The 17,368-nt window shown below is 37.7% G+C and overlaps 1 protein-coding gene across 2 annotated transcripts in view; it reads right to left on the bottom strand.

Moving 5' to 3' along the window:
• Positions 1 to 17,368, bottom strand: part of NRXN1 (neurexin 1) — a 468,961-nt gene that overhangs the window by 96,850 nt on the left and 354,743 nt on the right. For both annotated transcript variants that reach the window (XM_010577779.1, XM_010577780.1), the window contains 2 exons: positions 2,662 to 2,751; positions 882 to 1,201 (listed from right to left, as the gene is read on the bottom strand). In XM_010577779.1, the coding sequence (XP_010576081.1) occupies positions 882 to 1,201; positions 2,662 to 2,751 (410 nt within the window). The remainder of the gene's footprint in view (positions 1 to 881; positions 1,202 to 2,661; positions 2,752 to 17,368) is intronic.

A 17,368-nucleotide genomic window follows, 5' to 3' on the forward strand; every position in this document is an offset into this window, starting at 1 on the left:
TTTTTTTTGTTTGAGGGGGTTTATTAAGACAGAATAAATATAAAAGAATCTTCCCTGCCACAGTAATGTCCTGGTAAGTTGTAGATTTTTAAAGCACAAATTCTGAATGCTGTTACTCAGGCTATCCACAACATGAAGGTACTTAATTCACTCACCTGTTTTTCCCCCCTCCTTTTCCCGATAATTAAATTCCCCCACATATTATACAGACAAAACCTGAAAGCTACTAAATATATCGCTAAATTCATGAGATGCAAATAACCTCAACGAACAGTAAACAACAGCCTCTGACTTGGAGCCCGAGTCTCCCAGGGTGCAGAGTTCTCTTAATTCTCTCTGCTGCCACTGCCTCTTCTGAGGAATTCTGCCCAAGAAGATGATCAGTTATGGGACTAGAGAAAGTGCTAATTCCCTCTTTTCCAGCCTCTTCCAACTTTTTGTCTTCACACCTCCTTCCTGTTCCCTCTTCAAACTGGGTCTCTTTTCTCTGACTCATGGATAAAGTCACCACTTCATTTCATTATCTCTAATTCCAGACAACCTGCATTCCTACGCTGAAAATAATCAATCTAAACCATCAAAGGAAGAAAGAGTATTTAAAAATATGCACCGCTATGAAGAAGGATGACAGGGCAATAAAATTCAGCACGAGAAAAATCTGAACTGGTAAGTTTGCCTAATTTAGAAGAACAGCAAGGTCCTTACTTTCCCTCTAAACGCTGATCAACATCGCATCCACGAGCCATGTACGGTACAGAACATTTATTTGTAATTCATGCATTTCTTCGATAGGAACAGTTTCATCTGCAGAGTGAATGCGATATAGGAAGCCACACTCAAAGATGGGAAAAGATTTGCAAAAAGCGAGGAAGCCAACTAACCTGACCAATAGGTTCTTTTGTTGGGGTCTTTCCTCTTCTAGCGGTGCTCGTGGCCAAAGTGGTGGTTGTTTCCATGACTGACGTGGACATCTCAGACTGCATCGCTGTGGCTGTGGACTCAGTTGTCATAGAGGAAGGCACTTCACCAACAAGTCTCACATTTCCTTCTATCACGATGTTGGCATCATTTTCTGCTGCCATATTCAGAACTTTCAAGCCATTGTAGTAAAGACCAGAGAGCTGGCCTTGGAAAGGGTGGCCACGTTCCTTGCCTCCAATTTTTATGGTTGCTTGGCTATTGAAGATTGTGAGCTGACGCCCTGTGAAGATAATATTATATACATGCAAAAATGTTGACTGCGAACACTATACTCTACACGAGTGATAACAGATTGTCATGGGGTGAATAATGAGAGCAATAAACTATAAGAAAAGGATTTGACTCATAATTCATTGCTTTTTAATGAGGTGTCTATGAAATGCATAAATTTTGAGAGCATTTGCATTTTTCTTAATTTACAATGTTTGGGGATTTTTTTTTTTTTTTTTGCTAAAAGGCCAATCAAATATGTTTGCAAATGTGTTTAGTACTACAAAATGATACCCCCTCTCCCTTTTACCTGAAAGCAGTGTTAAGCTTTTTGGTGTGTGTCAAGAATGCCAGGTTTCTAATTCCTTAAGATTACTTTTTCTTCAAGTCTGCCAACATTTCAAAGTTTTTCCCACGCAATACAGCATAGGGCCTATAGCTTTAAGTACGTACGTGTGAGTTTACGTATGTATAGACATATGTAAATATGTATATACACACAGAGAGAGTTTATATATATGCCAACAAGTCACTAGGTCAAGTGAATTTTAAAGAATATGTTATGCAGTAATCTGTCATATCTCTATGAGTGGATAAAATATCTCGTAAGTGGATCAAATATTTACATTTTTAATTAAATGTTTCCTTTTTGTATTTAAATGTTTATTTTCCTTCAACATACACACTGAAAAGAAACACATGGTTCATACTGAGTATCTCAGAGGCAGATTCAAAAATAGATGTCTGATTGGCTTTCAGCAAGGCTATCAATTAAAATAAAAGATTTTAGATGTAAAAGCGGCTTCAGAAATGATACACATACCGATGGAGAAATCATGGCACATTTCCATTAAACAGAGAAATCCTCAGCAACAGTACCACTCTCAGTAAATAGAATAGTCACTTTAGCAGATTGGTTTCTGCTCACAAAAAGCATGCACACAACTTTAAGTTCTGTTTTAATTAGTGTTTGTTCCAAAATCCCCTTAGAAGGTTGCAAACGTTAAAGGGACTTCATTTTGATTGGCAATTCATATTGCCCACTATTTAAGATACCTACAGTTTAAACAAATTTTTTTTCAGGACCATAAATGAAGATATCATGACTACATATATTTTTAGTTAATAATTTAGATGCTGGAACATGTAATATAATCTATGAATGATTTATAATTTTTGGTTAATGTTTGCTATGAGTACCTTCATAGATTGAGTTAGTGGATTATATTTAACAGTCCCTTTAACCTTAAGTTAACAGGGTAAGATTATTAAACAGCTGGTACTTCTAGAAATGTATAGAAATTATTATACAAGGTATGCAAATATTACTCTATATTTTACTTTTTTAAATTTGTTTTTAATTTAGTTTTACTGAAATTTATTTTTTATGTTTATTAGTGTTACAATGAAGTACTATTTGGTTATGTTCAAATTATTTTTTTATTTGAAGTTTTAATCAATGTTTTTTACCTTTGTCGAGTAGCCATTCATCAACTACTCGACCAAGTCGATATGGAATTCGCTGTCTAGCAATCGCCAGGCGCTCGTTATCATTGTTTCCTTTAAAGTTTAAAGAGACATTTCATTGGTTAAAATCTGTAAGGTCAAAGGTTAAAAGTTAATACTTAAAGCTTGAGCTATACAGTTGCCACATGATTTTTTGAAATTTGGAATTTTAAAAAGTGCTACCTAGAACATTTCATGGTTCAGACTTTTCATTCATTCATTTATTTTATTTTAGCAAACAAAATTATTCCTATGTTAATTGAAAATTAGAAATCTGCATTTGAGCTAGGTTATTAAACTTAAGTTATAGACAGACCCAAAAAACAAATTTAAACATCATCGAATGGCTTTACAAAAAATGATCATTGACCTCAGGGTTTTGTCTTTTTTGATGTTTCTTATTAACTAGTTAAACATGTTCAGGTGAAACAGGTTTAAGTTTTCAAAAGACATCCAACCTCTCACTCCAGGTTAGTCATTTAAAGAAGAAGAACACCACAACTCTTAATCACCAGCTAAGGCACACTTACTTCTGCTGTCTAGTAATAGACCTGCTGTAACTTATTTCCTAATCAAAAAAAAATACATTCTTCTTCACTTCATTTAAATAAGTTCCAGAGATTCAAATATATGGTATAGAACAGACCAGGGTATTCACAGTTTCTACATTCTCATAGGACACGTTGACAATGTCTTGAAGGAACACCAAGGCTTTGACAAAAGTGACTTGCTGAAAGGTAGCCTGGTTCTGAAATGTGGAAGCGCTTTAAAATTTAGCAAGAGGCCATCTGTAGTGGGGTTTCATAAATTAAGAACTAACCAGAACCTGGCAATGCAAAACACAAACTTGTCATATTTGCAAACCCTATCTATTCTCAGTCTGTGCAGAGATCTTTGAGTTCTTTAAATAAAACAATGGGATCAAATAAGGCTGGTACAGTCAGAAAAATATCAGACAACGAGGAATAATTAGCAAATCACTTTAAATATTTATTTCTAATTATAAGTTTTTGTGTTTGAATGATATAAGTGTGATCCCTCAGAAAACCATGTCTTCTACTTAAAACTTTTCTTAGGAGAACGGAAAACCTAAACGCTTCCTTCGACGTACAGGGTTTTTGTGGCAGTAGTATATTAGACCAACAATACCTTTGTCTTCCATTGTATTGGTTCATATTAGTAAAGAACCTGAGAGATAAGAAGAGCCAGATGAGTAAAAAGCAGTCATTCCTAATTCAGGTCCGAATCCAAAGTCAATCTTACTAGCTCAAACATGCATACTGTCTTTGACTTCAAAACCCACCAACGAACTAAGTCCTGCATCTGCAGTGGAAATGTAAGTATAGGACGCAGTAGCCCATGTAGTGCTCAGAAATACATTTTCCTGAGTTAGAAGGATCCTACTGCCAATTATCAAACCAAAGTTTTATCCAAATTCAGAAAATCAATGTTCTAGTTTGTCAGACAATTATCTCCACTATCAGCTTCACAAGCCATAACAGGCTTGCAGGGAAGAATCAGTGCCATAGCCCCTAGAAATAGCAAGAGCAACAGCTTCAGTGCCAACACCCATGGTGGTTTTATGCAGATACTTATTCTGCAGTGACATGAACTGCTACTTTCCGTGTTTCGTGTCTCCCTCATTTGGTTTAGCACGGACATAGTTCACTATGCCCAAAGCTGATCTGTTTTCTTTTGAGAGAATTTCTTTTTCCTATTCACTTTCCAATATAAAATCATAAAATGGTTTGGGCTGAAAGGGACACTTGAAGATTATCTAGTCCCCCCCCCCTGCCATAGGCAAGGACAACTTGCACGAGATCAGGTTGCTCAAAGCCCATTCAATCTGGCCTTGAACGCTTGCAATGATGGGGCATCCACAACTTCTCTGGACAACCACAGAAGTTGGTTCCACAACTTCTCTGGGCAAATATGCTATGTGAACTTCTAGATGCATGTCAGTATTAAAAAGTGCATGGGTATATATATAAAAATATATACCCTTTTTTTTTCATATGTACATTTTGCTCCATTCTCAACTTTCAGAAATATTCTCTGTAAAACAATATTTTACTTAAACTTTCCCTCTTCTGCCTTTCCAAGAAACGGAAAATTTAGAATAAAGGCTTTGGAACAGAACTCTTGTGATGTTGTGAGAATACAGAATGTCTTAATTTTTAATTTTTTTTCTATTATGATCCTTAAAATTAATGATCTTCATCCTGGGCTCCTTCACTTACAACAAACTTCCTGTGACTAAATGAAAATTTGAGAAGTACAGGGAAAACATGAGAAATGTCATGTGATCAACATGGGAACAAAGGTAAGTAGTGTGATCCTCCATGTTTCTGTTCTGGATTTGTATCTTCAATTAAAACAAAATTATATATATATATATATATATATACACACACACACACCAGTGAATTGTTAATTTCTATTCCCTGACAGCCAGTTACTTTTAACACTTACGTTTAGCTTTTCAATAAGATGTTTCTACAGTTTTTATTGAGGCATTATCAGTTGATTCACTGAATAAGTGAGAGAACATCCTATTTCAAAAGGTTTCCTTAACTTAAAACAAATGAATCATGAGGTTTTGTTGCTGTTGCGTATGGGTTTGTTATCTACGTTTAATAAAAAAAAGGGGCTGCGGGTGGGATCCTTCTATGTCATTTATAAGAAAAGACTATATTGTTCAGAAGAGGTTTGCAGGCATAAGGAATCTATTAACGCAATGGAAATAAGTCTCATTCACTCATCAGATTCACCCACTGTTACTCAGTGGATGCCTTTCATGAACAAATGCTTCCTACACCTCAGAACCACCATATAGTCATGTCAAAATGAAAGAGCGTTCACAACTGCATATGTTGGGAAGGCACTAAACTTCACGTTGTTTGTTCAACCAGTGGGTGTAAATCAGGTGCATTTGGTAGAAGGACCCTCTGCAGTCACCAGTTTGGATCCCTAACGCTATGGCATCTCTCTACTGTAATTCCATTACTAACACAGGATTTATCTTCAACAAAGTTTATTGCTGTCTCCACTTTCACTACTTGGCAGCTGCTCCAAGACAGCTATGGTGATCATGGAAACTCCTCTGTGAATTAACAGCATAAATTTGGTCTTGGCCAGCTTATACATTTCTTTGAATTATTTCATTAAAAGTCCATGCAGTATGTACGTTTTTTGAGACTATTGCACCCTATTATAATGTGATTCTATCAATAAATTATGTTTTATACTAACTGCAGCAGTCTTGCACCAGTGGGAGCAAAATACAATTTAAAAGCAAGGAAATAACCATTTGATTTGTAAAGGTCACACAAAAAATAATTGCTGATTACATTAGCCCATCGCTCATCAGAGGAAAAGTGCATTGTAAAATGCATCTCAATTTGACACTATTACATTAGCTTAAATTCTTCTAGTATATAATATAAATGGAAGGACTAGGGGGAAATGGTGTGGAGCTTATCCAGATTTAGCTTCAAGGAGAACACATAGTTTTAGTAATGATGAAACTAGTAGACACATAGGTAACTTAACTACATTTAAACAAACAAATTACATGTAGCATTGAAAAGAATGGAAACGACATTAAAAGCAACAAACATCGTATTATTACATTGTGAAAACCACACATCTTTTCAATAACTGCTTCTTCCCAAACAGCTGGTGTGGGTCATGTACTCAGCTACAACGAATCTGGATAGCCCCACTGAATTCAGTAAAACTGTGTGCATTTACTTCATCTGGTAATCTCATCCCCCACAGGGAAAACAGAAATATCACATTTTGTTTTTCTCAGGAGTATTCAGTGCACATTTTTCATGCTTCCTTTATTTACGCTTGTTTTTACCAATATGGTGAACCACAAGGAACTTCTTCAGTAAAAACACTTCCAAGAAGGTTAATAAATATTTTCATACTCTAAATAAACCTGTGGTTTTGAGATTTTATTTCTGTTACCCATCTGAAAGATTAAGTGCTCTGGCAGGCATGCTTTTCAACTGTAATTCATAAAAAACAACTGATATGCCTAAACTTTAATTGTAGAGAGCTATGTGACTATCCAGCATGACTCTTCCTTGTTACATGGCTGAGATTTCTTTGATTAAAAAAGCTGGGTAGAAATGATTCACTCAGGAAGTGCCCCGTGACATTGTCTAACTTGATTGAATTCTAGATGGCTTCATTCTCCTGCCAAATAGATAATATTTTGTCACAACACAGTGTTAATTCTGTACGGGCAGAAAGGCTTCAAGGGAATAACAATAATTCCAAAGAATCAAGGTACGCAGAGAGGAGCAGCAAAGGTCAAATCTTTGAGTCAGAGCTAAATCTTGTGGCAAGATTGAGAAGAAGGAGTCCAAAAAAACTTTAATCATACCTTTATATCTATAGGTCAGCTGGGACAAACCAACTATGTGAACTTCACTAATATGTATTTTATACCTCCTGATTTATTATATTGTCAGTGCTGGAGTGTAATTCTATTTTGTTCTCTGAAATAAAGGTGTCAGTTATTGATGTGAAATAGCAGCATCCTTGAAAGAGAATAAGTAAGAAGGTTGAAAATCGAGAGTCTGTGAAGAACAACCTAGACTGAGAATATTTTCTTTCAAACCAACCCTTTAACAGAATACAAATTCACCTCGTTAGTCTCAGTGATCTGCTAGGGAAATAAATAACAAAGAGATGAAACTAAGGTCTATCTCCATTAATAAATAACCCCTCTCTCCCTAGTTTTGCTCATCATGATCTTGACACTGCTCTTTCTGAATCATGACTCCCCTGACATCTGCAAGAGGAAGGCAGAGACCCATATCATTCCTCCAGATGCAGTTAGGGATGAAACCTGACTGAAGAGTCAACTGCATGGCACGAGAAGAAGCCACAGCAGCTCTGTGGTACACGGGCAAAGAGTTCATGTAGCATCTCATGTGACCAGGCCAGGAAACGAAAGCAGAATCTTGGTTATGGCCCACAATAAAGCTCTTTCGAATCATCTGTTACTATTACTGTGCACATGCACTTGTGTATACAAATATATATTAAAGTTGGAATAAACTGGAGATGGAAGGACTGTGGTCTAAAATTTAGACAACAGATGACTTTGCACATGCAGATTGCCTCTTCCCAGCAAAAGAGGGAGTGATATGTTAAGTGCTATCAAATGGAAGCACAAACATCTCCATAACTTGTGCGTAATTTTGTCATGCTGGTGTTCACACTGGCTCCATGTCTTGGCCTTACATGGATGCTTTCAGTGTTGATGTTAACAATACAATAGATCCAGATTGTAATGTGTTTCAAATAGCCAATGCGCATTCTCTAAAGCTATATTAAGATTCAAATTTAAATAGCCTTTAACTGTCATCAAAGGAACTCGGTGGCTATGTCTACATGGCTCTGTTTCACTAAAGACCCCTTACAGAGAGGTCACTCAGGCTGGGGCTCCCCACACACATCTATGCTGCAGACCCAGAGTATGTTCCCAGACTTTCCATGCACGATGAGTAGGGCGTGCTAGGGCATAACCTTACTTCACCTGCCCCTGTAGACCTCTAGCAAGTCTTGCTCCTAACAAACTTAGCTCCTAAATACTCTGCAGCATGTGTCTTCATCTGATCCTGCCTGTTACCTTCACAAATAGCCCTACTATTACCCATAAGCATCTTGCCCTCAGCAGCCGTCAGCAAGCTTGCCTTTATGCCTGCAACCACAAGATCACCTTTTCCATCACAACACCCTGGGTCCAGGATATACAGGCACGAGAAGGGGTTGTGCGGGGCAGAGGATAAGAGGTCCAGGTCCGTCCCAGGAGAGCGTTGTGTTTGTGGGGGACACCAACACTGCTCTGATCTATATTTTTGCTGAGTACTTACAGTCTTGGCTATCTGATGTTTGATCCAGGAATGAGTTCTGAAGGGATCGGATGAAGCTGTGTGTCTTTTTCTGTTGCTAAAATATGCCAGCTCTACCTGTTACAACATGTAGGATGATGAGTTGGAGGAGATGGAGGAGGATACAGTGGTCAGCCTCGAAGACTATTGTACGAGGAGTTACATATCCAGAAGGCTGATCTGGGCCTCCTCCCCTGCTCAAAGGGAAGGTGGACACACAGTTCTAGGATGTATATTTTTCCCATTGGACATCCTGAACAAACCTTACCGTCAGCTTGGTGAGAAGATAAAAGTGCCAAGAAACTCTGATGTTAGAGATAGAACCTGTAGCAAGTAAGTAAGAGTGCAACTCTACAATGCCTTACCTTATTCCAGAAGACCTAACCTATAAAAAAAGAAACCACCATGAGGTATGACTTCTCCAAACTTTAATGTGTCAAACCTGGCAAGTTCATATTGAATGACCGTAATATAGCCCTTTTCGCCTTACAGGGACTCCCAGATTCCTTATAATGAATATTAAGTATCCCAAGAGAATACTCTGCTCACAGAATGACAGACAACAGTCTTCACAGCGGAGTGAAATCTCTCATCGGTGGCTTATAACACTGCTAAGCACAAAGCAAAACTTAATTGCCTTAAATAAGAATCCAAATACCAGACTTACTGAAAGACGTATGGGTAAGTTGATTCCCTTTCCACTGATACTACAGACCGTACCAAAACATCTTAAGTTCACCTGTAAGCTCCTTGTTTCATGCTTGCATATTAAACAAACTAAACCATATTTTTACAACTTTCTACAGGATAAAACTGAGAATTCTCATTAACCTCTCGGGGAGATCTGAACCTTCACTTCAAATCAACTACCTTCCGCCCTGTTTTGTTTTTGATTATTTTTCACTGGATTAATTAGTAATTAAATGAAGAGTGTGTTCTTCCTGACTCCTACTTCCTCACTATAATGCAGTATCTGTCTCGGTTTGTACAGTGTTGGATTGCTTACTTTGAGAGATTGGTGTATTATATCAAAAGCAAGCAAGAGAAGATGAAAAGCAACAAGAAGGAGATAAGAAAACATAGGACTTGTCTGATAAATTAAAGGTCATATTTTGTTATCAGGAGTTTTAAAAAGATCCTTTGTACTGCCTGTGCAGCATTTAAGGAGCTAATATTGTATGGCTGCTGCTAAAATAGGCAGGAAAATTGATAGAAATCATTAAAGAGGAAGATTAAAGTATTAAAAAAAAAGAATTGTTATAAGTACAGTGCCATGCCCCACATCACTCCAAGAGTGACATTTTGCAGTTCTCCAAGGTAAAAGGACTCTGAACTGTTTCTCAATCATAATGTCACAGCATTTAAGGTTACTTTTCCTATAGAAATTTAACCAGAAGTTGACTGTAAGCAGTTTCTTATTCAATAGGTTTTCAACAGCTGGAAAATGGAGACTATTTCAACCCTACGGTATCTAAAATTAGCTAGGTCTGAGATAGCAACTACTGAATGCGTTCTTCTGACTTTTGCCCAGGTAGCAATCTGGATGATCTTCATTTCATGTTAGCAAAGAGCTGCTATATAGAATGTCTCCTGACAGAAATAAGACTCACATTATATAAATGAACAATGGCAAGTGGAAATCACCATGCTCAGCTCTTATTTTAAATTTCTATTGGCCTGTAACCCCATGAGTATCCAGTATTCAGGCAGAAGACATCAATAAGAAAGGATTTATTAACTATGTGCAAGCCTCCTAATTAAGTTTAATCACACTGCAAGTTCTGAGGACAGAATAGGACAAACTGTCAAAAGGTCATTGTTTATACCATTGCATTTTATTGTAGTAAGTGAAAAGCTTTGGGACGTTCTATATAATTTTTCCGTATATTATTTCTGGGCCATTTGCAACATGAAAATTTACCTGAAACAACTAAAAAAAAAAAAAAAATCTTCTGGGGTTAAATTCTGCTCTTGGTTATGTGATTTATAAGAGAAAATAGAGTTTGGCCTTGAGGTGTGATCACCAAAGCTACTGCATTTGAACTGCTCTAGCAGACTGTTTGGAGGCAATGCGGGGTGCACTGAGGATAATTTCATGCTCATTACATGGCCAGAGACATAAAAACCATAAGAAATCCAAGGCAATCAGCATCAACCCTCATCAACAGCACACAAACTAACTTGACCGCAACTGCAAATATGAAAAACGTTGATTTCATGTTCTTTCACAAAGCATGAAAATTTAACTACCGCTATGCCCCAAAGTCCTGGACAATACAGGTGCTTTGTCACACTCGTTACATCTGCCGAGGCCGCATCAGCTCATTCTCCTAGGGATATGCATGATTACACACAAGCCAGTGGAAACAACAAAAGTGAGGTCATTATTTGGACAAGCCTTTGCCAAGCAGAAGAAACCAAATGCACCCATACAGATAGAAAATGGCATTTAAGAGAGAAAAATCTGCTTGGTGTCAGCAGTGCAGCAAAAAAAGTAGCCCTTGGCCAAAGCAAGCTCCAGACTTTCAGTTCCGCCTAAAAGTGGCATTTCAATTTGTGTATTTATGCCTTGCAGACATTTTACTATAAAAGAATAATCTATTTCAAATGGAAAGGTTTAAACTTGTGCATACAGGGTTTTTTTAATGCTTTTGGCAAGACATAGAAACAGAAACTGTAAATAATAGAAACAGATGCTCACTGAGATAAAAGCAGAGGAGTGCTTTAGGACTGCAGAACTATAATGAGCAGTCCAACACGCAATAGCATAATGGCTGTGGGTAGACTCCCAGCAGTGATTTAGTTTTATCTGTTAAAAGGTGAAATAATCCGATTCCCTAATTATGCATTAAAAAAAAGCTTCACTAATATTTTCCATTTAAAACAATCTGTGATAGGTAACACATCACTATAACTTTTTATGAAATACAGCTCATTTTTTTTAAAATCTGCTAAGTGTTTCCAGTTAGCTAAGTATTTTCCCCTTGTGATTCTATGTCCAAAACTCTTCTATAGTTTCCTTCTTTTATGATTTGGGAAGTTCTCAAGGGTGGGAAAGGATGGTTACCATATTTATCACTTTCCCGAAACCTGTGCTTCATGACTTCTCGTATTCTCCGTGTAAAAATGGGAGAAAGGCTGAATAAAGCGCTCGTGAGGGGGGATAGGTGTGAGGAAGGCTGTCAGTGTTGTCACCAACCACTCTTATGGAAAGTCCGTTTCAGCGCACCCTATTCCGCAAAAGCCCTTCAAGACACACTGAACGACAACCACAGAAGCAACCCTTGAGTGCCTTGCTAGATCATGGCCTGAAATGTCCTTTGAAGCTAGAGATCTCTTCTTGGATGTTTTCAGATGACAGCTGGTGTCAAGGTAGCCTTCGGCAACTAGAAGAGAAAACCACCGACTCCAATGACAGAACATACGGATCTGACCTGCACCAACTAAATTAAGATATCCCAATTCTTTAAGGTCTTGCCCAGAACACACTTTCATACAAGGAGCTGCTCCGTTTTAAAGTTAACAAGGCCACATTTTAGGTGGACAATGCAAAGCTGGCAGCTAACTTTTGTGTAGGTCTGAATTTATTGGCTTGATTTTCAGAGTTAATCCGAGTTGAAATGCCAGAATGAAAAAACAATCAATATTGAACTATTTAAGCGTATATGAATTTGCAAGGAAATATGTAATTGCTAGTCAACTGTCAATATGTTTAATTTTTCATTTTCTTTTACAAAAATCCATTCGCTGATGCAATATCCAAAAAGTAGACTCAACTTCTACTTTGAAACACTTATGAAATGTTAAATGGGGAAAAGAACAACTTTTCAAAGAAAACAGCTCTGCTAGCACAATTTACACATCCACTTTTTCTCAGGAGACCACTTGACCTTTTAAAAACATACTGAAATCCACTATGTTGAAGAAATTAGATAAAGATATTATCATCTTTCCAGCTTTATGAATTCTAGTAACTTCTCTAACACAAAGCACTAACTAATGCATTATTATTAAAATATAATGCAATATGCTATTTAAATTATTTTTATTTTTAAATGATGGTACTGAGAACGATGAAGCATTAAATAAACATCTAATTCTAAGGAGATAACACACTAACAGGTAAAACATGCAGATGGCTTACTAATAAAATATTAATGCATTCCAGTTTAATAAGCATATTTTCAAGATAAAATTCAGGATTCTTAAGAAGGACGGACTACATTCCATCAATCCATTGTCCACCATCACCCGTGAAAGTACTGCCATGGGATCAATAGCTTAGATGGGAAAAGGAGACTGCCTACCGTTCTTGCTTTTTCAAATATACGCATGGGTTTGCCACTGCTTCTAAAGTAGAACACTAGAACCTATAAACAAACTTTCATGGCTAAGGCTGAAGTAAATCCAATTAAGATTAAAATATATCTAACTGCCAGGATGGATTGTTACCATCAGTAAAGCAGAAGGCTAAAACACGTTTCTGACAAAGATTGGAGTAACATCCCGTTTTGTTTTCCGCACAGAACACCCATGGTGCTCACGTCCACAGAGCAATGGCAGATAAGGAAAGTGTACAAACAGCAGATTATTTTTGACAGACTCTTGCAACATGGCTCATCTCTCCAGCTCAGCTGGAAAAGCTGTATGCAGGCTTACTCCATAGAATGCTCTTTAACTAAAGTCAGCTACTGGAAAAAATATATGTAACAAACTGTGAGATATCAGATAGAATGGCTAAGCAAGCGGCTAACTAACAATCATTTTCCTTGCTACCAGGATTTATGGATATATAAATATACAAAGCTGAGAAAGAGAAAGATTAATGATACATTAGGATTGGGGTAATATTTTCAGTATTCTCTTTCTGCTCTACTGCAAGCACATTCTCACTTTAATGCAATAGGACTGACATGTTTAAGGCATTGTAGAGCTGCTCTTTGGCACAGTAATGTTTCTGGATATAGTAATTATACCTGCAAACATTCCTTTTTCTGGTCCAACTTGGTTAATTCCTGGGAAAGTATAGTTATAACTGCATTACTAACACAATGTTACCATAGCTTTATTCTTACATTGATAATACACTCCCAATATAGACATAGGCATAACCTGATCTGCATATTGCAGGATACAACTATTGACCCCCTTAATCCTGTATTCAGCCATAAAACTATTCTTTGGTTAATTCATAACTTGTAACAGCCTCAGACAAGTCTTCCAGGAAAACATCTTCTAATGTGATGATACACAGTAGAGGAAAATCCCTCAGCAGTGAATTCCAAGGCTCACAGTTGAAATCATGTGCTCTATTTCTTGCATGAATTCCTTAGTTCTGGTTACGGCTTTCTAGGAACAGCTAAAGAGCACTGCAAGAATCTAGTGTTTTCTCCCCCTAAAAGCACTTCTGCTGTAATCAAGTCACTGCATAGTTTTCTTTCTGACACTCTAAATCAGTTGAGATAGCACCTCTTTTGGGCTCTTCTTACACATGCCCCGATTTCTTTTTCCATAGAACCACAGACCCCAGGTACAGACTTTGGTACCTGTTCCAGAGCTGGTTTCAAAGTGCTGTAAAGGATGGTAAAATCCTCCCCAATTCTTACATTTTAGCCTTTTGTGCCCCCAAAGCGATTTCCATAAACTCCTTTGTCACAGCAACACATGATGTTTCATACGGAGCAACCTGGAAGATGAGACCCCCACAAGTGACTTCTCAGAATTATACATTTCCAGGACATCGTTTACATTGCCATAACCTTCACTCCTTTCTCTTAGACCCATACCTTGGCATTTAGCACTGCTACAGCGCTTTCCGCAACTTTCTTTAAATCCTCCTGGCTTCCCAAGCGATCATGTTCACACACCACATTTGCCCTGCCCTCACTATTATTTACCACTTTTTTTTGTCTTTATAACAGGCACACATCATCAGCACTGACTTTACGCAGACTTCCAGGCCACTTATAAAAGTGTTAGATATTTTTGAGCCCAGTACAGAACCCCACTGGACATGTTTCCAGGCAATGAAAGCTCCTCGCTGATAACCATTTGTTGAATGCAATATTGAGTTTATTAGCTCAAGCTGACTAATGAAAAATTAACTATAGTCACTGCTCATCACTTTTATGAAGAGTATCCATCTGCTTTGGGACTGACAATGAAATGTTTGGCTGTGATATGCAGGCTCCCCAGTCACTGCAATACTGAACACTGCAGTGCTGCACCTCTGCAGATAGTAATTTGGCTCAAAAAGGATGATTTGTACACACAGGATACCTATGAGCACCAAAGAAATTAAAAAAGGGAAGAGGAACCCTGAAACTGAGCCTGAAGCTTGTATTTTAGTTCAGACAAAAACACATATGAATTTGCATGAGAGAGAACTAAAGGACTGGGACCCCAAAGTGGGATGCTCAAGAAGCCTTTGGTTGAAAATTGCTGTGCTCTGAAATGAGAGCATATTTTCAAGACTTAGCCCTATAACCAGCTACAGTTAAACTTTGAGTACCGTTTGTTCTTTTGAAAAGGGCATACTTATTCTCTTCACCCAATTTTGAAACTGTAATTTTAAAATTTTAAACCAGTAGTCTATTAATGCCCATCAGTTCCGTAAAACAGAAAAATCAAAATTGTCTTTATATATACTTAACCCTGACAATATTGTGTTTCATTCAATTTTTTAATGTCCACTAAACTCGATGCTGCACCAGAAAGGCCATTTAACTCCTTAGAAATAGTCCACTGAGGAAAATAAACCATTCACGTCTCAATTAAACCAATTTGTAAAAGCATAATTTCACTGCCTTTAATTCAGCTAACTTCTGCTTGTAAGGGGTTGAAATCAGGATGTCATTCACTACATTTTGTGCTTCTGATACAGCGATGGATGTTCAATTTCTGCTTCAAATTTATTTGAAACAGTGTATACTACAGAATCTGACTCTTGTGAAGCTCATAAGGGTTCTAGGTTATATAAATCATACAAGCTTTTCAGTCTTTTTCTGACAGGTAGGATAGACTGCAAAAAAGACCCTCTGGTTTAGCTACACCTTCTAGCGTAAATGTAGCTCTTTGAACACTCCTGGAACACTCTGAACTCACTTTTAAATGCATGACACAATACAACAGTCCTGCAGAATTGGTTACAACCAAGTTGCCCTTAATCTCAAATCCAAAGTATTAAAGAAAAAGTTATTTTGAAAGTGCGGACACTGCAGTTTCAAGATGTTTTCTTTTTTTTAACCAACAGTGCTTAAGACTGCAGAAAGCTAACCATGCCGCAGGATGAAGAGACGGGTGTACATCTTCTCTCCTGTGTTCACACGGTACAAAGGGGAGAAAGAGAGTCTCAAGGATTTACATACTCATATGTTCAAGACAACAATGATTTGTGTCCTCCTGGATACCTGGTTAGAGTGGTTCAATCTCTTGAAAATATATCTAGGGCAGAGCAGGTTGCCGTTTTCCCTGCTCGGTATGAATGATAGTGACTGCTTCTGAATTAGTTAGTTTAATGGAAGTTCTTATCCTGAAGACATAAAGTACTATTCTTCTGTCACACCTCACAACACCAGTAAAATATATCTGAGGACACATGCACAAATATGCCCCAAATAAAAAAATACCTCATCTTCTGAAAGCACCTAAAACACAATAGCACTGCAGAGAAATTAATTTTGTTTTCCATATGATAGATTGTCTGGTTGGAAGGCTCAACACCGCATTGATTTGTTCTGTCCTGAGAAAGGCTCCCATTTCAGACTGACTTCAGGGTTGCCCCAGAAGCTAATGGAAACAAACTGCATCGCAGAAGGAACACACAGCAGAAGGACACTATCGCGTTCTTCTCTTGCATGCTCTGTCAGCCACCGGGAACATTAATACCAGTCTTAGAGCAATCCCGTGTGTATGCCCATCAAGAAAGGCATCTCAAGTGAGGGGCACGGTCACAACCGTACCGACTTAAGTGTTACACAAAAGTAATTTTACTGAAGTCAGTGGATATTGGTTTGGCTTAGCAAGTGACACATTACTTCAAGTCCTGCGTGACCTTGAACGAGACAGCTACGAACCTACTAGAGGGCAGGCGGAATGGAAAGACAAATAAAGGAATCTGGTGTTTCAAACTCTGCATTGACAACATGGTCCTGCCACTGGGAAAGAAAAGAGGAATGATAAATATCTTTTAAGACATTGATTCTATCACAGGTTTCAGCATTGTATTGTTAGGGAAGGTACTGAGTAGCTAAAATTCCTTGGTAAATAATTTGATTGAATCGTTTTCTTTTTAACCAACAACACATTAATCCCCCATTTTGAACTTATCCTACTACACTGGATAAGTTGTGATACTGCAGGTTAGATGGAAATCATGTGTCATACCAAATAAAAGCGTGCAAAAGAATCCCTATATATTGTCAATGTTCCATCTTTTGTGATCTGACTTTTACTGGCATTGTTAATAGATAATGGCCTTCCTGCAGAGGTGAATGGGACCAGCTGTGACAGATCGGCCGTGTCTCATTCTGAGATCTGTTTTCATTCCCACTTTCTTCCTCCGACTTGAATCCCCACAGCTTGTGGTGGTCTTCAGAAATTCCTTTTCCACATCACCTTGTGACTAATTAGGGTAAGCAGGTATGGGCACCATCCTTTGCCACAAGACACAAAAAGAGCAGATATCTGTTTCTTTCAGTATTTTAGAACACTTTTTCTGAATCACTGCTCATTTGACATTTTCTTTCTCCTTCTAAACT

The sequence above is a fragment of the Haliaeetus leucocephalus genome, unplaced genomic scaffold (genome assembly GCF_000737465.1).
Source record: "Haliaeetus leucocephalus isolate CR32 unplaced genomic scaffold, Haliaeetus_leucocephalus-4.0 Scaffold577, whole genome shotgun sequence".
Taxonomy (NCBI): Eukaryota; Metazoa; Chordata; class Aves; order Accipitriformes; family Accipitridae; genus Haliaeetus; species Haliaeetus leucocephalus.